The following is a 25235-nucleotide window of genomic DNA, read 5'->3' as shown; positions in this document are numbered from 1 at the left end:
CAGACTTTATGTGCCCTTGATGAAAATTGGAGATAATCCCTGTAATAAATCACATCCCCCCTCTTTGTTATTGTAGCACTAATTACATTATTGGAAGCTCATCCTGATGACATAGCTGAGATTACAGAGAGACGTCTGCATGGATTCCTCTGACAGGCTGAATGGAAAGAGGAAATGTGTTTAGTCAGGTGGAGGGAGGGCAGTGTTTGTGTAAGTGCGATGGCTGGAGGATACTTTGTCAAAACTGATGTCATCGTGCTATCCTCTTACCCCAGGGGGCAGCAGCATGTCCGCAGATCCAATAAAATCTCAGAGCTTTAAGAAGAGCTATTGTTCTTCCAGAGATTTGATCTGCATGCATTGAAATGTCGACCATATGGACACATTTCCTGAACCAGTGTCTTAGATGAAGCAATTGTTTTGAAATGCAGTGTTACAATTTTGTTTGTGCACTTGGATACAGAGATTGGAATGATACAAATTAAAAAATGAAAACATAATGAACTTAACAAGATCTACAAGTAGTTTTATCAGGTTCCAAACATCATGATGAGTATTAGTGCATCTGGCTTAGGTAGGTGGTTTAGCACATGGTTCTGTGCTTGGGCAGGATAAGAAGCTCACGCTGCTATGATCTGCTCCAGCCTTAAACAACGAGGCCCAGTGACTCTGCGTTTTGTCACTTAAACATGTTTGAATAAATAAGAACAAAAGCCTAAAGGACTGAGGTAATGAAAGAGCAACAGAAGTAAACAGTTTAAGCTAGTAGTGTGCCAATAAACAATGTGACGATGAATCTAACACAATGTTGACATAGTTGATCCTAGTTGACAAGGTTTTTGTTTTGTTAAAATGAATAAAATCAGCTGTTTTCAGATTACAAGTATTTAATCACTGCATATTGATAAATTCTGTTTAAAATTCTTATGAAAATAGACACTCGAAGAAGCCGTAAAATGAACGCCTTCATCAAACACTTTTTGTTTTTGAAAAATTGTGCTGTTTTTAACCCTCTGAACCCCATGCAGTATGTGGACATTTTATGCTCCTCTCATATTTTTACTCACTGTAGGCTCATTTTTTACTGCAGCCTAAAGTTCTGCACCTTAATGGAAACAACACAACCATGAACAGAGGTTGAGAGAACCTAAAATATGAAAAAGTCAGGCCATAAGTCACGAAAAATAGAAACAAAGACAAAAATGAATTTATCTAATTACCTATTTTGTAGAAATAAAAATATACATATATATACCTATAACTTGAACCTTGAAATTATATCTTTCTTAAAAGCTGTAAGGGTTACCAAAACTCTACACAGTTACATATTTTACTATTTACGTTTGTTTTCGTATTAAGTTCCTATTTAGTTTGTGGATACACAGCCTGCAGTTCAACCCAACATCTAAATTTTAAATTGTTTACAGAATCTCATTAGAAAAAACAAATATTTAAATTGAAACACGTTTCATAAAGGGATTTTGATTAGATATCAGAATTTTAGACGTAAATTTTGATTAAAATTCCCGATTGAGTGGTTCAGAGCATCAAAAATGTTTAAAAAATCCAACGACTGTCTCTGTTTTTACAGTTTCTAACTGATAAATAGTTTAATTGTGGTGATTTTTAATAAACAACCTTTTCAAATCTCAAGGTTCAGAAGGTTAATGCAATTTTTGATGGTTTTTACCTTAGAAACTAATCCTGATCTGTGCTCTGTTACAGGAGAGGCCTACATGAGGTTGAACCGGCTGGAGGAAGCAGGTCACTGGTACAGAGAATCGCTCAGGGCCAAGCCTGACCACATCCCCGCCCACCTTACTTACGGCAAACTCCTGTCCATCATCGTACGTCCCAGTACAGACACACAAAAACACAGAGACACACACATAGGAGAATAAAAATTATCTTAGTAATGATTGCAGTGGTTAACTATGTGGCAGAGTGTAATTAAACGGGACCTAAAGTGGAAAAGTGGAGTGATGAATAATGCATATTGAGTGACTTATGGGACACTGGAGCACGGCGAAGCCATCCTATTGATTCCTCTGCAGTGCCTGGAGGAGCGTGATAATTGTTATTAGGTGTGAGCCTCTGACTGGGGGAAGGTGTTTGCTAAAACAAACTCTTCCCCTTGATCACAAGCAAAGGATGAATTCTGATGCATTCATGAATATTGTGTTTGACCTCCGGCACTACTAGTCGGGTGGATAACAGATAACACGGCGTGAAAGAAGGAATTAAGACAGAGATGTTACGGTAAAGAGCCTTTCAGTGACCTCGATCTGACACTGATCCAGGACCGATGCCAAAGTCCTTGACAAACTGCAGTGTAGGAGCTGCATAAATACATGTCTGATGTCTGAAGGTCAGAGACACGGGGAGTTTGTAGATGAAAGCTATCCCTCTGTGATTGGATGAGTTCCAGATTATCTCTGTGTTGTGTATCTCTATATGCATGTGAGTGTTAGAAGACATCCAAGGGCACAAGAACTTCCCCAGCTTCTCCCAGATATTAACTTCTAATGAGTGCTTTTGTGCAGAAAAAAAAAGCTTCCTGCACTTCTATTCCATAAAAACAAAAAACACGTTAAGAAGACAACCGATGTGTTCACAGCTGAGTCGAGTTTAGATTTGGGAGTTGAACCGAGCAACCTTTGTAACCTTTCTGAACCTTCCACGTCCTCGGGTGCTGAGTGAAGATGCAACCAACCTGCAGCAGCTGCAACCCTTAAGGGCTTTGTTTCTGACCGGTGCCTCTCTTGGTTGAAAGATTGCAGTACATAGCACACACACGTTGAAAGTAGGTTCAGATTAGAGTCGCCCATTGTGGCTGCACATCTGCTTTGCTCCCTCAGGCTCAGATCCGTCCACACTGAGTCCACCTCCACCACTACAGGGCTTAAGAAACAGGAGATCGGATGGGCCCTGGACAATAGGCCAGCGGACAGGCTTATAATGCAATTACACTGCTTCCTTATTGAATCACTCCATCGGCTACATTTTTGGCCGTCCTGCCGGAGTCAATCGACTCTACAGACAAAAAGGTCAAGCTCCAGTCTTGTACTGTGGTTCACCCCAGCATGTGGTCTGGTGCTGGTTTTTTTTCTGGGAGTATTTTTGCTTGTGTACGACTACTCTTCAACTTTCAAAGTGACCCACGAAAAATTGCAAAAGCATATCCACATTATAATAGAAGCTGGAACTTGAGAGTCTTGTACAAATCCACATCTCTCAGCAAATAAGTGCAACAGCAGAGCCACTAATTTGACTGATTCGTCCCAAGGTCAAAGTGTCTGAGGTAGTATTAGTCAGAGTGGACTGGTATGCTTTAAGAGAAGTTGTGGTCAGCTACCACTAAGCTGAGTTCAACCTCAGCTGTGTATCTACAGTTGAAGCTAACGTGCTCCTCAGCCAAATACATCTAGACAGATTCCTTTTTCAGATTTTCTGACATTTAATCCCAGTAATCATCTTCTGCTTTCAGTCAGTTAGGATCCCCACTTTATTTTAAGTGAATGTAAAATGTTAGAGTAGTAGTGGGAGAACATTTCAGCCTTGAATTATCTTCACAATTCAGAGTGGGTCAGAAGTTTACGTGCACTTTGTCAGTGTTTGGTGGCATTGATTTTAAACTGATTAACCCGCTGAACTCCAAGCAGTTTCTGGGAACTCTGTAGGCTCATGTTTCTCTACAATATGAAGCCCTGCACCTTTATGGAAACAGTGCAACCTTAGCTGACGTAGAGAACTCAAAAATGTCTTCAGTGCAGATAAGTAATGTTGCAAAGGCATAAATCATTTTAAAAAAAACATGAAAATTAGAGTTAAATTTCAATTATTTTGATTACTTATTGTCCAAACATTGAAAATACATGGAATTAACCTTTACAACATTTTCCCAACCGCCCACAAATGTTACAGATGCTTCGAAAAAGGAGACTCAATGCTATATATATATTTCACTACTTATACTACCTTTCTTCATTCTGCTCTGATTAAATGCAGCCCACAATTCAGCCAGAAAGTCCCTGAATTTTTGTCATGTGACTCTTGATCACAGCTGAGCCACTCATGGCTTCTGGATTGCAACAAGAAGTAAAGAATATTTCGTTTTTTACAGAATCTGGTGAATGCAAACAGTTTATTTTTTAGCAAATTTTAAATGAGACCCGTGGAGTTAACTGAATTTGACAAAATGTCAGGATTTTCAGATGTGGTTAAATTGTGCTGACCAAATGTGTGTCACAGATAAGTAGCTCACTCATCATCGGAAGTTCAAAATTCAGTTAAGATGTGTTGTGTAGACTTTCACAAGCTTTGCAGAATAGTTGGCTGGGTTTTTGTAAATCCTCTTTGCAGAAGCGGTGGATCTGACCTTTTCAGTTCTTTCCACAGAAGTGACACTGAATTAAGGTCAAAGCTTTGTAAAGACCTCTGTGATACCTTGATTTTGTCACCTTTTAAGCCATTTTGCCACAACTCTGGAAATACGTTTGAGCTCATTATCCATTTGAAGGACCTATTTGCCACTGAATTTCCTGGCTGATCTCTTGGGATTCTGCCTCAATCTATCCATGCAGTTTTCTTCCCTCATGATGCCACCTATGTTGTCCACCACACCAGTCCCCCTTGCAGCAAAGCATCACCACAACATGATGCTGCCACCACCGTGCTTCACTGTTGGAATGATGTTCTTTAGCTTGCAAGCCTCATCTTTTTTTCCCTCCCAATATACAGGATCATTATCGCGAAACAATTCCATTTTTATTTTTTTTAAAAACAGAGGCTATATCTCCAAAAAATAAGATCTTTGTGCCCATGTGCTGTTAGAAACTGTAATTTGCAGTGGCTTCTTCCTTGGTGAGTGGCATTTCAGGTTGTATTGACATAGGACTCGCTTTACTGTGGATATAGACTGTAAGTGCCTGTTTCCTGTAGCATTTTCACAAGATCCTTTGCTGCTGTTCTGGGATTGATTTACACTTCCCCTCCAAAGTATGTTCGTTTCTAGGAGACAGAATGTGGTGCTTTCTTAACAGCATGATAGCTGCTTGGCTCCATGGTGTTTATAATTGCCTACTTGTACTTAGGTACTTGTAGTCACCACCGGTACAGATAAACATGGTACTCTCTGGCATTTGGAAATTCCTAGTAAGAATGAAGCAGACTTGAGGAGGCTCACATTTTTGTCTAAAGTCAATTAACTCTTTTGATTGTCCAATAATATCAAGCAAAGAGGCACTTGGTTTGAAGGTAGGCCTTAAAATCCATCCACAGGTTATGGCTGATGTCAACAGAAGCTTTCAAAGTGATCATAAGAGCTTCACTAGGAGTCAACAGAACTTCTCGTTTTGTTTTCTGGGGATGTTTCACCTCTTCAGTTCTGAAGAAGCTTGAGAAGTGAAACGCCTTCAAAAACCCAAAAGTCCAATTATTGAAGCTCTTATGATTACTATGGCCTGGATGACTGAGAATCTCCACAAGCATAAACTTCCAAAATCATGACATCATTTTCTCCATTTTTTTTAATCACCCACCCGCTGGGAATGTGATGTAGATTAAAGTTAAATAATTTGTTGTGGGAGAAAATAGCTGTGATAGTAGATGTTGTAACTGACTTGCTAAAGCTACACCTCGCTGACGTGAAATTTGTGGAGTGGTTTATAAGACGTTTTGATGACTTCAACCTCAGCGTATGTAAACTTCCGACTCCATCTGCAGATAACTCAGCACGAATACAAACAACTGTCTCTCCCTGTGGAAAAGCCACTGAATAATGCAAAAAGCACAGGACTAAATAGGGTAGAAGTATTTTTATGTAGAAGTGCATATACTCACCCTTAATCCAGCAACAAATCACACGTCAGCCTTTACGTGGTTGTTGTTTGAAAGACTGAATCCTTTTTAAAACACTGACCTAAAACCTTTCCAAAATCTGCTAAATGATGTCTTGTTCCTACTGAATTGGACTGAACCACTGTACTTCCAGTTCTGATGGATGGTTGGGGAGAAGGTTTAATTGAATGTAAAGAGGAAGGAGCCAAAGAAAATGTGAAATAAGCCATCTAGGCCCTATAGTCGCTCATTCATTAAGAGCGATTGCGGGCATGGGAAGAAGCTAATGAACCAAACCTAATGTGCCCAGTCCTCTCATTTCTTGTTGCATGGCAAGACCACTGGCAATATGGAAGCAATCAGCGCTGAAGCATGAAACAAAAGAGGTGGAGAAATGGAGGCTTGTGCACACAGAAGCAATATCTTTCTTAGTTTGGTTGCAGGTCCACACACACACACACACTCACACACACCTGGGAGGTTATTATTGAAAGGTTAGGTGTGAGCGGTAGGTTTATTAGCATCCATCTCCTGCTGATAGGGAGCAGGCGGATTATCATGCCTCAACTGATGCATGTCAGTGCACCATAATTCGGGCCAGACACAATAAAATGCAAATGGATGGTTGCCGTTTGTTTGTGTATCCATTTCTGACACATCAGGCCAAGCTATACATGATCCATATTATATATTGTATGCATGAAACTAGTTATTTCAGTGCATTTTGTAACATCAAGTGACTGGCATAGAAATCAGTTGATGGAAAACAAAACTGAATGTTTGCATTTTTTTTTACAAATCTTTTGGTCAATACGCGGATAAGATCTTGGTACTGTGCGCTGCAGAAACACACCTAAGCCCGAGCACACGAGCTGTTAGACCCTTTTAAGAGATGACTTTACCCTCCTTTGTTGGAAGTTGTGTCAGTTGCTTGGTAACCAGTGTTCTTCCTATTAGGTGTAGACAATTTGTGTCTCATATGGAGAGTGTTCAAGAAAAAAAATGACATCAAAAAGTGCTTTGTGCCATTGCAAAAAACACCAAAACAACAAAAACTTAAATATCACTGATTTGCATTTTGTTTTCATTTCAGGGGCAGAAGACAGAAGCGGAGAAGTACTATCTGAGAGCAATTCAACTAGACCCGACAAAAGGAAACTGCTACATGCACTATGGTAAGAAAAGAAATCAAAAGCTTTATTTATAGACACTGAAACCACATTTTTAACAAAGCCTTTTTGAAAAGGGACATTCTAATTATAACAATATGAAAGCCTCCATCTCCAAAAACATGTCTCTGTAGTTGACAGAGCTATAAAACCTATTTTCAAGTGCTTTTTTTTTTACCAACACCACTGCTTATAATCCAAACCTTTGCTGTACTGTAATGATCAGGCTTTGCTGCAGTAAGCTGTACTCATGCTTATAATTAGGCCAAGTTCTTTATGCTCTTTAATCCAAGACGCCACCTTTGTAGTGTCACCCTCAGATAAAGTTGTTAGCACTTTTCATGCTGGTAGTCCCTGCACTGGGACCAGGCTGTAGCTGCTAGTGTGAGGAGGTTGCTGAGCTTGTTACACTCAGAGGAGAGGCTGCCTGGATCTATTATGATTAGAATGGATGTAGCATTGTTGTGTGCCATTTCTTTTTATCTAATCTGGCAGAGAGCACAGGTTCAGCATCATCAGAAAAGTTGCTATGAGGCTGTTTTTGACACTCTTATTTAGAATCTTGCTGATTGATGCTATGCCAGAAACTCTCCCATAGAGCCCTTTATCCATAGAGCCCAAGGTTGCTCAGTTTCACCTTGCAATTGTGGAGCTGTCGTTCACTAAATTATGGCTTTTGCAACAAAAAAAATTGGAACCTGTTAGGAATTTTGGAAAAAATCAAAGCAGCAAGGTATCCATCTCCTTCTACCATGGTTCCAAAAGCCACCGATGTAATTTGATTCACTGTTCGTATCGGTGTTGGCAGTGTTGGAGCAGTCTGGGCTTCTGCAGATGGTGCAAACTCACACACAAACAGACATGTATGCTGTGTTTATCTGAGTTAGGAGACGGGATCAGAATACACGGTTTACCATTCGTAATGGAGAGTAAAAACACAAAACCACGTTCCTCTTGGTGCCGCAGTGAAAATGCAGCGTTTCCTATCAGTTTGAGGGCGCCATGCAGCTACTTCATAGGAAATTAATTCGGTCCTATCATGCTGCAAACGCCATTGTGCATTGTCCCTTTCTCCTCTTCCTTATCTCCCTCCATTCCTCCTGGTGCCTTTTCTGCACTGATATGTTGGGTTTTAGTTTAGTTTGGTCAGTGGCGGGGGGTTCTGTTGCTGTCTTTGGACTGAGCTACTTCCCCTTCGTCCCCGGTCTTTACGTTCTTTCCTCTGTTTTCTTTTTTTTTCACTGTTATCTTGTAGCTTCTTGCTATAGGTGATGTTTATTTGGGCGCCTTCCTTTATCTCAAATCTGGCCGCTTAAGCTACCCTGGGGTTGGTGGACGAGCTCCAGGTGCGACTGTAAGAGGAGTGATGATATCTGTCCACATTATAACGCGGTGGATGCGCTCACAAAGGCACACATGTGGGAGCAGGGAGGACACAGGGGGGCGAAAACAGAAAATGAAAGACAAGGTCCCCTTTCTTGCCATTGTTCACAGTAACACATTTCAATGGAAGCAGTCCCCCTGCATGACCCACTTCTAAATAGTCTGCTTTGAGTTTGTTTTTGGAAGCTGCACACCAGCAAATGCAGTCAGCTTTTAGTAGAAGAAAGCAAGCAGACGTACTCGTCAAAGGAGCGTCCTCACACTCTCCGCTTGCTACACTCAGGAACATCTGTAACCGGGCTCGGCTGTTAATTTATGGCCGCTGAAGCAGGCACTTGCGGGTGCCGCACCAGGTGGCCAGACTCCCACAGGAAAATGCATGAAATACCTCCGTCTCATCTGTGTTCTCAAATGCTGCTGAGCAAAACAACAATCCTTCAGTCTTCCACTGTCTCGCTTTCTCTGCCTCCTCTTCCTGTGACACCCATCACAACCTCTATTCATCTTCGCTTCTTTCCCCATCCTTTTCTGTACCCTCATCCCACTTCCATCTGTCTCCCACAGCATGATGCTGAAGAATAAACTTGGATTTGCCATTTGCAATGAAACAAGACAAGGAGTCTGCAGCCATGCTGGCAGCTCTATGAAGATATACTGAGGAGCAGCCATTCTTTGAGTTAAATGCTAAATTCAGCATGCTAACGGGCTCACATTGTCAGTGCTACAATGTTCCTTTTTATGAGGCATGAAGTTTAACATTTTCATCAGCATAGTTTAGTATGCTGTTATGCAAACCTTTGCTAATTAGCACCAAACACAAAGCACAACTGATACAGATAGTTATTTGACTATCAGTGTTGGTTTGTCTGGTTGTCTGTCAGCAACATTACTCAAAAACGGATTAACGGATTTGGATGAAATTATTAACGAAGGTCAGAAATGACTCAAGGACCAAGTGATTAGATTTTGGCAGTGATGCGACTTCCAGTCTGGATCCACAGATTTGTGAAAGATTTCTGTATCATTGTGAGATAGCAGCACAGCATCACTGTAACTATGACTACAAGTGAACACTGTGCCAGCTGCCGATCACATGATTGCGATCCTCCTCCAAATCCACCGCTGCAGACCACAAATTTTTTAAAGATTTCATCCATTGGAAATCATACGACTTAGCAGCCTTGGTGGAGTGCTGCACTCTCAGAGTGCTTTTCTTCTTTTTATAGTTTTATATTGATGGTATTTGGTAGAGATGTCCCGATAGTGTTTTTGGCCTCCAATTCCATACATTTTCTTCGTTAATATTCACTTCAAGTATCGTAATTAACTGTTTTATTAGCAACCTCAACAAGACGGTCATATGGACTGTTAGCTAGCAGAGAGCATTGTGTAGACACCATATGGACCTGTTAATAAAGTAGATAAAGTGATTTGTATCAGAGGACTCTTTACCAAAACTTCACCTGCTTCTAACTAACTAACTTTCTCCGTCTTCCTTTCCCTTCAGGCCAGTTTCTGTTGGAGCAGTCCCGTCTTGGTGAAGCTGCCGAGATGGCAGAGAGAGCTGCAGAGCTGGACAACTCCGAGTTTGATGTGGTCTTCAGTGCTGCTCACATGCTCAGGTTGGCTAAACTGCTGACATACAACAACACGCGCTTCCAGCTGGGGTTTCCCTGCTTCCTTCAAGTGTTAGTGTTTTGGAATTCCTGCATTTGCAAAGTTTGCCACTGTGCTGCTTCAACAGTTGTGGCTTTTCTTGCTATACCACTGCCATTTAAAACCCCATCTTTGAAATATAAATTATACCAGCGTTATGGAATAGTAAATGTCCTCTCAATGGAAAAGCTGCTCTAAAACTTATTATATATTACATGTATAAACAGCGGTGCAGTTCCAGTCCATCGTGGCGAGATTTCAGTCCAGGGCTTGTAAAGAAGCCATCGGAGAATTTTCCCTCAAAGTTTGGCAAGCACGTGCACAGACAGCTTATAAATCTTAAAGCGTGTCAAAGCGACTGCAAATGTCCTCTACTCCCAGCAAACTGAGGGGAATATTGGAATGATGTACCTCGATGCCTTTTTGCTCTACATATCTGGAAAAGTCATTACGGCTCTGGAGCGTTCTTCTCGACGCAGCGCCGCAGAGGATTTGTAAAAAGTTGAAAGTCTTCGGCTGAGGTTTGGAAACGTAAGAATAAATCTAAATGACAGATCATTCTGTCTGCTGTGTCCCTGGTGTGACTGGTTATTTTAAGCTGAGACTCTTTTGTGACACAAGTCCAAACAGATTAGGATTAGAGTTTAATGATGTGACACACAGCCGTCAAAATAAAAGCTGCTCTGCTGATAATAAAGATGAGCCTGGAAATCTTGGCTTTGCTTGACGTGCAGCGAACAACTGACCATAAACAGGACGACAATAATGAGCTGACAATCCGGCCCGATGAAAGATTTTCCTAATTGCCTTCATACAAGTCGTTCCAGCAGACCAGTGGTGATATGTTAAGTGATTTACCAGCAAAATCTGCTCTTTTTGTTATATGTTTAGGATTTAAGCTTCATTAAAAAGAGGAAAATGACTTTATCTCTCCCTTGATAGCTCATGATGCTGTCTTTAAATCTAACTCTCTCAACATTTATCTGTCATTTCATAACTTGGTCAAACAAAAGAAAGACCAAGGATTGACAGTATAACATGATGGCCAGGATATCACTCATGAACTTGAATGCACCCTGTGTTTTGACAACTTATTTTACTTGAATCACAGCCCTATAAGTATGAATTACATTTCAGGAAGGAATGGTCTCTTTGACTTTATTAGCTTTGGCAGAGCAAAGTCCGGTTCATGTCCACCTCGAATAACATTGTATGTATGGAGCAGGCTAGCTGTTGCTACTTTACATACACAGATGTAACATGTAAAGGAAGAGCTGGCTGGTGTTTAAGTATTTTTGGCTACAACGGCGTCCTAGAAACTTCCATTTTTCTTCATCTGTGCCTCATCATCCTCTGAATAATGCAAAGTAAGCCAGTCCACTCAAAAGTAATTCCTGATGTGGACATCAAGCTGCATTATCCGAGTTATTACAAGCTGATTCATCAAACTTGTCCTAAAGCATTTTTATTATTGATTATATTAGAAGTTTAAATATTCTACAAGCTATTCTATAAAATATTCAAGGATCTGTACCATCCTTTGTTCATTCAGCAGCCGCTCCAAAAACAAGTCCATGTTTTAATTATGAACTTGTACGAATGTAATTAGAGACAGTTCCTGAGCATTTCTTTGCTCCTGTCACATTTTTACTCACTATGGGCTCATTTTCACCACAATGTAAAGACCTGCACCTCTATGGAAACAGTCCAACCGTAACTACAAGGAAAGTAAACTTAAAAATATCTTTAGTGCAGTATTACACAGTTCTAAAGCTATAAATCATCAAAAAAGAAAAGCTATAGTTGAATATCTTAGATTTTTTTTTCCAAGTGCCCTTTGAAATTTCCAATACAGAAAAAATAAATAGCGGCTCTACATACTGTAGATATTTTGCTACTCACGTTTTTAATGTGTTTCCATCCTTGTCTCCTATCTGCAATTCAACCCTTTTCATACAGAAAATGTCACATTTTTTGTAACATGACTGTTGGTCACAGCTTAGTGACTAATGGCTTCACATTTGTGCTAAAGAGTGCAGATTTTATTTTATGTAAATGGATTATTTTTTGTGAATTTTTATATAAAAAACATATACTAAAGTGATATGGATTAAATATCCCTATTTTAAGCTCAGGTTTTTCCCACAGGAGACACGTGATTAGTTTAAGGACTGTTGGAAAGCTGAAAATCCACAGATTATTTCTGTTTGTACAGTTTCTGGCTCAGGTGAACAGTGTCATTTTAGTGATTTTTCAAAGATCTCTCAAACTTATCTTCAGGTTTTGAGGTTCAAAGTGTATTTACACACGACTACACAAAGCTAACTTCAGGTTACGCCAATGTTATGAAAGAAGCTGAAAATTATTAATATCAAGAAAAGGGACACGGTCACTTTATTGAAGATGTGCAATCTCAGTTGTGATATTTTAAGAGTTGTGTTTGTGCAGCACAGTGTGCAAAATGTTCTTGATTCAAGCATCATTTTACCTGATTGAAGAAATTTAAAGCATTATACATGAATCCTAGCAGCTCATCTGAAATGAACGTGCAAAGAGCCTGATTATTTCAGAAAAAATTCAGCTCATCAGAAACGCTTCTTTCTTAATAATACAGTTAATGAATGATTAACGGTAATTACAGTCATTTCTATGATAAGCCCTTTAACAGCAAATGGATACCACCACTAGCAGCAATTTGTATTTTTGTGATATAATTATTATTGGTATGAATTGTGTTATTATGTGCACATTTTTACTCTCTGCTGTTCTTCCTTCTCAGACAGGCCAATCTAAACGAAGCGGCAGAAATCCAGTATGAGCGAGCAGCCAGCCTCAGACCAGATGTAAGTACCTGGACCGGTGGGCCTGTTAGCACTTATCATGGAAATGCGCACGCACGTCTGCCCTGTAAAATTCAATTTACTACATAGCATGTATTACCCATCATCCTGACAGTGTGTTATAGTTCTGTTGTTCCTGGCAAACAGTGGTGCAGCTGGATGTAAAATGGAAACTGTGTTCAGCTCGTGAACCGGTGCCTAGATGTGCTAATGCAAACAAAAAGATCCCAAAGAGAAATGAGTTCAGCGGTTGCTGTTGTCTCACGCTGAAGTCAGAGTAAATACTTGATCATGACGGTGTAGTTAAACACACAGAGCCTTGTGGGATATCGTGTCTCTCCGTGTCAGCACATGTGGTCGAGGAAGCAGGGAGATATTATATCCTGTTTCTGCCTCGTGTGCATCAGTCACTTCAAAGGACGAGGCTGCGTGGACAGGGCTGGGGCAGGTCATTGGGATTCAGCGGCACTTCTGTGGTTCTAGACAAGACCGAGAAGGAGCTTCCTGCAGTTATTTGTTATGCTAGTCTGCCTAGTGACGGCCTGCTCTGTGACTTATGTACAGACATGAGAGAAGGTTGGACCTTCATCTTCATTTCTGCACTGGAGGGACAAATGTTATATTACTACACACTTTATAACAGTGTGTCCTGGGCTTTTTTGTCCCACAAACCCCACAGCTTCACTGGATAAACTCAAGTAATCCTTCATCGACGCCACACGATTTCATCTAAATGAATTCAATTTCACATCTTGCACTTCTATGGAAACAGCACAACAGCTATAAATAGGGAGAACTAATAATGACTTGTGTCCAGTATTAAAACATTAGAATGCCCTAAATCATTTTTAAAAAAAGAAAAGGGAAAGTGATTTTTTTAAATCACTGTTTTTGCTAAAATTGGACATACCAATTCAACATGTACAATATTTTTCCAAATATCCTACATACTGTATTTGTTTTTCGACTTTGAATTTGTTACTCTATTTGTTTCCTGCCATCTCTGTGTAAGCACTGCCTGCAGGTCAACCCAGTTCAGCCAAAAAAGTTCCTGATTTTTTTGTTGGCTGACTGGTCATTGTAGCGAAGTCACTAATGGATTCTCAGTCAAAACGAGGAGCTCAGAATTTATTGTTTTTCACAGAATCTGGTTAATGCAAATGCTTAGTTTTGGGGATTTTTTTTTTTTTTGATGAATTTTCAAGTAAGACATGAAATAGAAAATGATTTTGATTAAATACCCATTTACAGCTTAGATTTGGTTAGGTCTCCAAATGGAACAGCAGCTGATATGTGGTGTAATTTTGGCATTTAAAAAAAAAAAAGAAAACGATAACAGACCTTTAAAACACACTGACAGGTTTTAGGGAACCAAGAGTTAAATTGATAATTAGATAATATTTTCTTCAAATTAAATGGTAGATTTTTATGTATGAGTTTAGGTGCATTTCAACCATTATCTATGACTTTTTTCACTGAACTGTGAATATTTCAGCTAATTATCTGATGCATTTGTTCCTTGTTCCTTTCTAAGTGTGACTTTTGGCTAGTTCCATCTCTTTTTTTATTTTCGTAGCTATTCAGTTCAACATTTTTATTCTAACGCTTTTGTTCATTACTTGCTTAACAATTTCAAATATATGTCACTTTAAGCTAGCTCCGGCATTTATCCATAACTATCCATCCATAAATATTTCAATCCTGTATCCATTATGTTTGTTATTCATTCTTTTAGCTCAGTATTTCCACAACTCATGCATTTCTTTTCGGTAACTTTTCTGCTACTTTGTTAACTACTTTTCACATCCCCTCTCTAGCGACATGTACTTTTCAGGGATTCATTTCCTTCTTCCTTTTTTTTTCTAAAAAGCTAAGCTACTCCACAGTTTCTCCATGTACCCCCCGGCAACTGCTGAACTACCCCACGGGGAACATTACCGGCTGGGAATCACTGCTTTATTGCATCTGCCCCTTTTTAGATCAGGCCTGGCTGTCTGTTTATATCCTATTTAAGCCTTAAAAGCTCAGTAAAACCACAGGAGAGAAGAAAACTGCTTGTCCATTTTAATTTGGAAAGCTGTGTGTATAAGTTGTATTCTGTTAAAAAAAAAAAAAGTCACCTTCACGTTGCAGTCGTTATAATTCACATGCTGAAAGCCTTCATGTGCACTTTCAGACACGCTCAGGGTTCCTCTTGTCGTTTGTCAGAAGCAAAGTGCGCCTTGTCTTTGACATTTTCCCTGCACACGTCTCCTTAGTGAATGACAGTCTCTCAAATATCAGCTTAATCCAATAGCTTTCAGGTCATGAAAGATTCAGTGCTGCCCCTACGTGCTGAGAAGAGCAATGAATGAGTGTCTTCAGAAAAAGGTGCGGGAGAATTTTTGACTTTATCCATTCGGATAAGTTTACCTCAAAATATAATGTTGCAGTCTTAGCAAAATAGTTAATATTCACTGACTGTAGGAACTTATAATCCTGCATGTAATTATACAGTTGGTTCCATTTGGTCCCTGCAAATAAAAAAAATGATGATATGATAAGCAAACATTGTAATTTTCCCGATTTCACTCTGATTTCAGTTTTGGTTGATTTGGCTGTGGCCGTGGTTACCATAGTAACAGTAACCCGCCAGCACATTTTCAAAGATATGCTTACTTTTTAAAAAAAATTGCCAAAATTACACTCTGTATCAGAACCAGAAAATGTCATGAAAGAAAAGAATGTACTAATTTTCCATTTTCAAACTGCTCACCTGTGTCGTAACCATTCTGTTTGGAACCAAATCCCAGCTTAAAACTGTGAAATTTTATTCAGCTTGTCTCAATTTAAAAATTAGCCAAAAAATGTTTGCTTTCACTGGATTATGTAAAAAAAATGAAAAATAAAAAAAATTCTGCTTTCCTCGGCACAGCTGTGAAGTCAGGGCAAAAATTCAGGGAATTTTCAGCTGAACTGCAGGCAGTGTTTACACCGAGCAGACTGCAAGAATGGAAACACATTAAGAATGAATGTAGCAAAATATACACTACCATTCAAAGGTTTGGGGTCACCTAGAAATGTCCTTATTTTTGAAAGAAAAGCAGTTTTTTTCAATGAAGATAAATTAATCAGAAATACAATCTAGGCATTGTTAATGTGCTAAATGACTATTCTAGCTGGAAATGGCTGATTTTTAACGGAATATCTACATAGGGGTACAGAGGAACATTTCCATCAACCATCACTCCTGTGTTCTAATGCTACATTGTGTTAGCTAATGTGGTTGAAAGGCTAATTGATGATTAAAAACCCTTGTGCAGTTATGTTAGCACATGAATAAATGTGTGAGTTTTCATGGAAAACAGGAAATTGCCTGGGTGACCCCAAACTTTTGAACGATAGTGTACATAGCATGTAGAGTCCCCATTTCATTCTGGTAAACTTATGGGCACATTAGTCAATGAAGTAAGACAAAAAGTCATGTGACAAAAATTCTGGGTGTTTTTGACTGAACTAGGTTAAACTGCAGACTGTGTTTTATACTCAGCAGATAGGAGACAAATATGGAAAGTTCCAAAGTATCTACAGTACTAATAGCTGCCATTTGTTTTTCCAGATTAGTAACATGTGGAGCCACTTGGAAAAAGTTGTATATGTTGTTTCCGTTTTTTACCCCCAGTATTTTGTAAAATGAATAATCAAAGATTTTACATTTTTTAGGTCTGTATACTGCTCGACATGGTTGTTCTGTTTCCATAGAGGCGCAGAACATTATATATGTGGTGAAAAATTAGCTCACAATACCCAGAAACTGCTTGGACACTGAGGGTTAAAGAAACAGCATTCAGATGTTCTGTCTTTGCAGCAACATTATACAGATCTTATATATAATCTATAATCTTCATAAACTACACTGGATTTGTACATGCATACACCATTTCTGACAGCTCCTGATCTGTTTTGGTGTGCATTAACCCAGACAGTATAGCTCTTTCGCAGCCAAGAGGACAAAGGGATCCTTGTTTATCTGCCCTTGAGCCTTTGCACAGTTCCTGTATAGAACAAAAATAAATAAACTACATACACTCACATAGGGGTTTATGACAGCTTTTAAATGTAACTGCTTGTTACATCAATTTGTTTCAGTGGGTGAGAAAAGCACTGGCTTTACAACTGCTTTAATCGATTATCTTCCAGCCTCTTCCAGGCGGCTGCTTGGAATATTGCAGCTCTGTCAGCGTTTGTTACGTTAGGTGATGAAAACAGGCCCTCGCCATCGCTCGTCTTGAAAACTGGAATGTAAGCAAGCGAAATATCAGCGTAGAAGAGAGGCAAACAGTTGTGTTTGGGGAGAGAAAATGTGTGAACCAGTTGCCAAGTTGCTAACCATATGTCATAGAGCCGGGACATGGGCCTGGGAACAAGGCCAGGCCGGGGAGGACGAGGTGCAGATGACTTTTAGGATGAGATTTGGGTGTGTTTGTTAGCTGTGGCTTGCTGAGAATCCTGTGTGTGACTCAGTTTTTGTCAATTCCCACAACCGGTGCACTGTTCACGGCCAGATGGTTTCACTTTGCAACTTAAAAAAAGACGGTGTTTTTATTAAATAGGACTTCAGACACACTCCCGTAAATGGGTTTGTTCATCCATATAAAAAAGGCCCGCACACACACCAATGTGTAGCTTCCTTTTTTGTTTCGCTGTGGCATTGTGAGAGGACACGCTTTTAACTGTTGCCGTGCCTGCTGCAGTGAGATTGCATTAAGGCTAATTTAATACACGTTTCATTTTCTTAGCCAGAAGCAAATTTCACTACAGCTCCTGCCTTAATCCACCGTCCACATTAAAAAAAAAAACTTGGCAACATTCCTAAAATGTGTCTTAAGTAAATGTCTGTGTCAGATGTGGGGCTGAGAGGGGCAGCTTTAAAATAGTTTACCCAGATAAATTCAAGGTCAGCACAGTTGCCACATCCTCAGTAATCCTATAACTCAACACCCCAGCACCACACGTGTCACTTTAATCATTACACTGTGCACCGCTGTGTCTCCTCAGCCGCTGTTTCTTTCCTTTTCCTCTCCTCTCAGTATCCGGCTGCTCTGATGAACCTCGGCGCCATCCTCCACCTGAACGGGAAACTTCCCGAAGCGGAGGCCAACTATCTGCGGGCGCTGCAGCTCAAACCTGACGATGTGATCACCCAGTCCAACCTGCGCAAGCTGTGGAACATCATGGAGAGGCAGGGACTCAGGACTAAACACGGGCTTGGGGCGCAGAAAGGCGACCTTTAACTTGAAAGAGTTGCGTTGTTGTTTCCTCACTGGCGGAATGAAGCTGGATATGAAGGACCGAAGGCTGGAATCTCTCTGTAAAGACGACATCTGTAGTGATTTGGCCTGTGATGTTTGTGAGAGACAGCTTGAGGCTTGGCATGTTTGGGATTTTTGAGTCCCGGATGGTTTCTCAAACTATGACAACTTCTTTTTTTATTAATATTTTATAACGCTCTGTCAAATGATACAATAAAAAAGCAAATAACGGAAAAGTCCACAAAAACAATCTTCCTGGTTTCAAATGTCAGCTGATTGTTATTTCACGCTAATTTAAACCAGGGTGTGTTTGAAAGCCCTTAATTTGAATGACGATGTAGCAAATTTACAACAATCATTTCTGCAAAAAGTCGTTTTGAAGTGTCAGCACTGATGAGTTAATGGCTATCATGTTGCGTTTCATTATGCCAGCTTGTTTGACTTAAACTGAAACCACATCCTTAATTTTACACATCAAAGTCTGTTTACAGGAGGAGAACTACTGCACATGTGAAAAGCTTGTATAAAAGCCTTTTTGTGGCTCCAGAGGGAGCGAGTGAGTCAGCGTTGGTTGGGGGTGAAGGCTACAAATTTGAAAAAGAAAACAATTCTTCGAGGTGTGGAGAAAGAAGTCAGCCTACTGGCCTTCTGCAATGCCTTTCATTTTGAAATTTGCCGTTACTGTCACTAATGCAAATGTCCGACCAAAGCGTTGCCAGTTAACCCTCTGATCCCCAACAGCTTCTGAGTGTTTTCTCTCACTGTGGGCCTGTTTTTTCACTGCAATTTACAATCCTGCACCTCAAGGGAAACAGCACAACCATGGCTAGAAGTACAGAGAAGACAAAAATAAGTGTTGCCATCGTTTTTTATTTTTAAGAAAAAAAGGAAAATTACAATTCTTTGATTATTTTTTGCACAAAAATATAAAAAAATGGAATCAGCAAGTCAAATAATTACCAAGAGCCCTAAATGTTAATAATACTTGGGAAAAATATGACCACATACTATATTATACAAATTTTACTACTTGCATTTTGTATTTGTTTCTACACGTCTCCTGTCCGCTCCTTGCACACACAGCCTGCAGTTCAGCCTAGTGTAGCCAAACGCTCTGAGAATTTTTGTCATGTGGCTTTCGGTTCAGTGACTAATACCTTTATTGTTGCATTGAAAATTGCAGAATTTTTTAATTATTTACAGTCAGGTTAGTGCAATCGGTGTTTCTAAAATGGGATAACAAAGTGATTCTGATTAAATATGATTTCGACGTCACGTATAATTAGTTACAGGACTGTTGGAAAGTTGAAAATCCTTTGATTATCTTTGTTTTCACAGTTTCTAGGTCTAAATTGTATGTTTTGGGTGTTTTTTTTTTAAAGCTAACATGCCTTTCAAAGCTGCCTGTGGACTTTGGGGCTCAGAGGGTTAAGTTGCATTATGGGTGATGTAGGATTTGACAAGGAAGAAGGACTTCTTATGCTAAAATGTCCATCATAGGTCGACAGTGTTGTGGAACCCAGGTGGAGTATTCTGTTTCAAAATAATAAAAAATGAAATCCCAGATGATTTGCTCTCAGGATGGCCTGGCCTTAAAGTTAACACAGTAAATACAGGACTAAAAGCATGACAGTGCATAGTGAACTTGTGGCACCACCCTCTAATAAAGTGCTGTGCTCCCAGTTTAAATAAGCTCAGCCAACGCCATCGTGTTGTCCGAGTCACTGAAGATTGTTTGCACTTAGTGCATTTTAAGCGCTTGTGACTGTAAAATTGAAAACAGATAACGAGAAAATCCTCAGCGGTGCCAAAGCTTGTACTGAGTCTTTACACCTCTCGTGCCAAGCAAGAACTGTTATCACTCATGTGTTGTGTTTCTTGTGTCAAATGAAGATGTTTTATGTGATCACATGATCAAATTTAATTTATTAATACGTGTTATTTTATGTAAAAATGCCAACACTGTGCCGTTTCGCTGTCATATCAGCCCACCTTCTCTCATTCCTCCAAATAGATAGGCTACAGTAGGCAACATGACAACTGCATTAAAATGTTTTTCTACGTGTTGTGTTGGGTTTTTTTTTGTATTCTCTCTGCTCAGGGACATCAGGTTGTGATTCCTGTCACAGAGTGGGTTTGTGACACAGAGAGAGCTTCTTAAAATGATGTTAGGTGTTTTTTTGATGATCGTGATGTTTGGTTAAATTATACAAAAATGTGTAGCTGAAAAATGTGTTTTGTAAAAGAAAAGTGAACCTTTTTCCATAATAAAAAGATGATTTTTGCGCTCAGCCGAGTGATGCTGTCCAGGAAGTAACTCGATGACATGAATTCAGTCAGCAACAGCTACAGTACATTTAATGGAAATACTGTTATTTACCGGTGATTTAGAGAGACGGTTGCAGTAAAATAGTCTTTTTGGCTTGAGGAAGTTCGTAACTGAATGAAATGATGGGGAATTATGTAAGTGGTAGCCATGATAAGAGCTGATTGAATTCACTAAATTATAAGGAAAGGTGCTTCAATTTTAACTTGATCTCTTTTAGAATAGAATACATCTTTTACGAAACAAAAAGGGAATAGCTTCATTAAAATGCAGCTGGAATCTCTGCACAGTTTTCTTACATCTAAATGAATCCTCATTTACATCCATCCTTGAATTCATGACATTTTCATTGAGATAAAGGCCAAGTGTTCAGGACAGAACATGATCCAATCACTCCATGCAACTATACCAAGAGATTGGCAAGACTTTCTACAGAAACTCCTCACTGTCTGCAAAGGAGGCTTTAAATGATGCAACAAGACATTAGGGAGTGACATTAACACCAAATAATATAAAAGTCTGGTGCTAGGTCTCCCATATATCACAGAAAAATGTGTGTGGGCTGTGTTTAGGACAGGAGAGCTACAAGAACTCATTATCAAAACATGAGAATATCTGACTACCGATGTAAATCAACAGCATTCAACCATCTTGGCACACGTGCAAAACATCCAAAAGAAAATTTAGTACGTTCACATGGATTCAGCCACAATATAAAATAATTTACATTTAATACAAAAAATGCACAAAGGCTCAGTAGATGTCAATGTAAGACAAAATAATTAGAAGCCAGAAGGCACCGAAATGTCACCCAGGAGCAGATCTGTAGGAGAAAGTGAAACTTGAACTGAACCATGAACTTGTGATACTAAAGCACAAGCAGCAAATTAGTAAGTACCAGGCTTCTGACGGCAAATTCACACATGTGAGGGAGCTACCCAGACTAATGGCAGAGTAACGAGGGTAGACAAGTGTGCTGCAATGCATAAATTCTTCCATAAAGATTCTGAAATGTGACATGCTCGTACTATTAGTAGGCAACCTGGCATATAAAATACTGTATGAACAGCGGCAGCCAGCAGGAAATGTTATAAGCAGACTTGGGACTGACTTGGCAAATGAGAAGCAGCAGCATAGAATTAAAAGATTAAAAGAGTGAACACTTGAAGAAACTCTGCGAAAAGGGTACTGAAAGGCACAAGTTAGGACCGATACAATGAAATTCACTGTCAAAGAAAGGACAGCGCATGCATAAATCTGTGCAGACCAGGACATGGACAAAAATTGAGTAATTGTGCAAGAAATACACTAGTGAGGGAGGCTACCAAGACACCTATGACTCTTCTTGAGGAGTTACAAGCTTCAGCAGGTAAGATGGTACAGATGGCAACTGTTGCCTTTTCTTCACCAGTCAAAGCCACTCTTGAAACAAATTTATATAAAATCTTGACTAGATAGCTCACCTGAAGAGGGACTGAAGTCAACTAGCAGAAAGTTCTTTTGAGACCAAAAATTGAGCTTTTTAGCCATCAGATTTCATGTAATGTTTGGCGTACACCAAACTCTGCACATCATCACGAACACCGTCTCCACTGTGAAGCATGGTGGTGGCAGTATCATGGTATGGCAAATTCTTGTCGGCAGATATCAGAGAGGCCTAACCCCCTGTGAAAATAAAATAGCATCAAATATCATCACAAATCCAGACTGAAGTGCTTGAGATCTGGGAGGAGAAGTGCTGCATAGAATGTATTATCACCACAAACCGCAAACATAAATAATATGAGGCCAGTGTGATAACCGATGGATTGGTTTACTGATGAAAAGCAAAATATTTTTAAAAGAAAATTGTAAGGCAAAATCTGTTGTCTCAATAATTCAGATATGAATATTTATTTTGTCTGGATTCATCTGATGTATTTAACCAAAGGCTGACGTTTCAAAATCAAGTTTACTAGCAATTCTTGTAAAATTAGAAACATTTATGAGGTGTCAAGCTAAAAAAAAACACAACATCAAGTGTGTTTTTTGGCAGGTTAAACAGTATGTGAGTTTAGCAATGGTAGGATTACCCTCTTGAGCTAGTTTACAGGCTTTGCTCTGTTTGATTAGGTCTCTCAAGTATGTTTTGAAGTGTATGAATGTTGAAATTTTAAATAATTTACAAAAGAACTAGTTTCTTTCCAGCGCTGTTACCTAGTCTTGGTTTCATTAGAAACAGAAGAGAATAGTGGCACAGTGTGAGTCTCTCTCTCTTTGCTCTCCGTGAGACACACAGATCCGCTAATTAGAGTTAGTCTTTCCACAAACCCAACATGTTGATATCATCTGATGAAGCAGACATCAAAGAGTTCATAATCACACGCCAGACTCTGAAGCACACCAAGCTGTAAATATTTAAGAAGATATCAAACTTGACTCACTTACTGACTTGCTGGAACTCACGGCCCTACTTTCAAACATTTTAAAGTATGCGCTACAAGTTAGCATAAATCTGTGAAGACATATTTTGTTATGTAATAATAATAACAACACGGAATGAAGAATGTGTTTATTATGCGCAGAAAGAAGCCGAGTTTGAAACACCATCTGCCAGACCGAATCCATCCATATTACCCAAAGGACCAATTAAATCATCTCAAATAGTTTACAGGGAGATGATGGCCCCACTCTTGTAAAATGTTGTATCCAATCAGCATGCAGCAGCTTGCACATCACGTTTGCATCCCTGCTGAATGATAAAAAGAAAGAAATTAAGCTATGAACATCTCAGAGCAGAAGAAATAGACACATCAGAAAAACCTCCCCCAATCCCTTCACTTTCATCCACAACCAGAAGGGTCAACAGAAATCATCCTTCCACACCCATTAGCCCACACTAGAATTGTAAAATAAAAAAACTGGCCTCAATGAGCTGCTGTCAACTTAAGTAATGTAGTTGTCACTTTGCCTGCTCATTCTTTTATTTGCTTTTGTCTGCTCCGCTCCATAAGTGTCTGTTTCCACTTTTCAATGGACTGGAGCTGACACTTGCTCAGACAGGATCCGATCAGTCATTGAAAAGACTAGATTAGATCATACCTGAGTGGAAAGAGACGGAAAGGTAGGAGCAGAGAAGTAGCAGAGAAGAGCTTTAAAATAACAGTACTGACTCTAACACTAAGCTAAAATGAAACAAGTGCACGTAAAATAGGTTGAAAAGACTAAATTACATGCTTTGTTTTTAAAATTCTTTGGGGTTTTAGGGCACTAGTTGAAAATTGAGCTGCACTTCTGATTGTCCAGTGTGGGGTGGGAGGTCGCTCAATCTGTTTCTAAGCACAGAAAGGGCCAATAGTTTCAGTGGGAGGGGCGCACACGCATAAATGTGGATTAAATGCCAAAGCAGCTGCCAAGCATAGAAGCTCAGATCACAACACACGTGGAAATGGTGTGAGTTCATTTTCTGCTATAGACATCTTTACTCCACTGTCCCTATGCACAGCAGATAGTTAATATTTATGTTTAAAATCTTGCATTATTGCACTTTTAGGTATTTGAGTTCATGAAACTGATTTTAAAAATGAAAGAATGAGTGCGACTGTATGTAAATCAAACATTTGAGACCAATTTTAGTGTTATAGCTTCATTAAATAAACATGAAGCATTCTGCCTGTAACACAAATATGATGTAGTTAAGACCATGCCAGCTTTCTCCCTTTTTTCTTTGTTTTCCTTGTTTTCCCCTCATTTCTCTTTCTGTTTTGTCTTGTAAATGTTATTGTGCACTCCACTCTTCATCACACTGATTGAATCAACTCACCTGCTCCTGATTCTTCCACCCAGGTCACCTGATCCTCATCAAACCGTCATCTACATGCAGTACTTAAACCCCTGTTCTCCTGCTGTTTGTCACCAGATTGTTCCTTCTACTTGTGTGGTTGTAGCGCTGAGGCCTCCAAGTCACAATACTCGGTAGTGCGTCTCCCTGTAGCTCTGCTTTCAAACAGTTTCACATATTATGTCCTGTCTGGCAGAAATTAAAAATTGGATGTCGAAGTATTTTCTGCAGCTGAATGATTCCAATTTGGGAGTCATTAATACCTCCTCTGGCCTCCAGCTCGAGCATCGTAAACAGTCAGTCCTCTAGTCTGGGCGCGTTACCTCAAAATGTACTAAAGGAGACATGAAACCTTGGGCTTGTTTTTGACTCAGACTTGTCTTTTGACACTCAGGTGATCAAAGTTTCACAGTCATGCTTTGCACAATTGAGACAACTAACCAAGCTGAGGTCAAGGAACAGTCATCCAAGCTTTCAGTTCCTCCTATTGCAATGCATTTTATTCTGGCATCAGCAGCTCGTGCAATATGCCGCTGCCAGGCTTTTGTCATGCACAAAAAGAGGCAACCATATTTACCCCAATTCTAGCTGCCCTCTTAGTTTTATAATTGACTTGAAGGTCTTGTTTATTAAACCTTGAATGATCAGTCTGCGTGTTGTCTTTGTCAGTATTAGTCAGTACAGGGCAAACTTGAGGGATAAGATTGTGTTACTTTGGTTTTGCCCTTTTAATTTCTTTTTACAGTAAAAAAAATAACAAAAATACACACATCTGTATTTGGAGCTCACAAGTCAGCTCCCTTGTCTCGGAACATATCCCTCCTTTTCTTGAGTCCAGGCACTCTGTGCTTGTTGCTACACTTTATACTGCTCACTTCAGAAATCAGAAATAATTTATTGATCCCAAGGGGA

General features: G+C 39.6%; 1 protein-coding gene across 4 annotated transcripts in view; it reads left to right on the top strand.

Moving 5' to 3' along the window:
• Positions 1 to 20468, top strand: part of tmtc2a (transmembrane O-mannosyltransferase targeting cadherins 2a) — a 94052-nt gene extending 73584 nt beyond the window's left edge. For 3 of the 4 annotated variants that reach the window (XM_022206722.2, XM_051959266.1, XM_051959261.1), the window contains 5 exons: positions 1726 to 1847; positions 6932 to 7013; positions 9898 to 10012; positions 12826 to 12889; positions 17956 to 20468. In XM_022206722.2, the coding sequence (XP_022062414.2) occupies positions 1726 to 1847; positions 6932 to 7013; positions 9898 to 10012; positions 12826 to 12889; positions 17956 to 18159 (587 nt within the window). In that variant the 3' untranslated portion in view covers positions 18160 to 20468. Of the gene's footprint in view, positions 1 to 1725; positions 1848 to 6931; positions 7014 to 9897; positions 10013 to 12825; positions 12890 to 17955 lie in introns of those variants that run through there. The other variant, XR_007946835.1, reaches the window with a different exon arrangement.
• The last annotated feature ends 4767 nt before the right edge of the window (positions 20469 to 25235 follow it).

The sequence above is a fragment of the Acanthochromis polyacanthus genome, chromosome 1 (genome assembly GCF_021347895.1).
Source record: "Acanthochromis polyacanthus isolate Apoly-LR-REF ecotype Palm Island chromosome 1, KAUST_Apoly_ChrSc, whole genome shotgun sequence".
Taxonomy (NCBI): domain Eukaryota; kingdom Metazoa; phylum Chordata; class Actinopteri; family Pomacentridae; genus Acanthochromis; species Acanthochromis polyacanthus.
The sequence above is the reverse complement of the archived record's forward strand: the minus strand, read 5'-3'. Positions and strand labels throughout refer to the sequence as shown.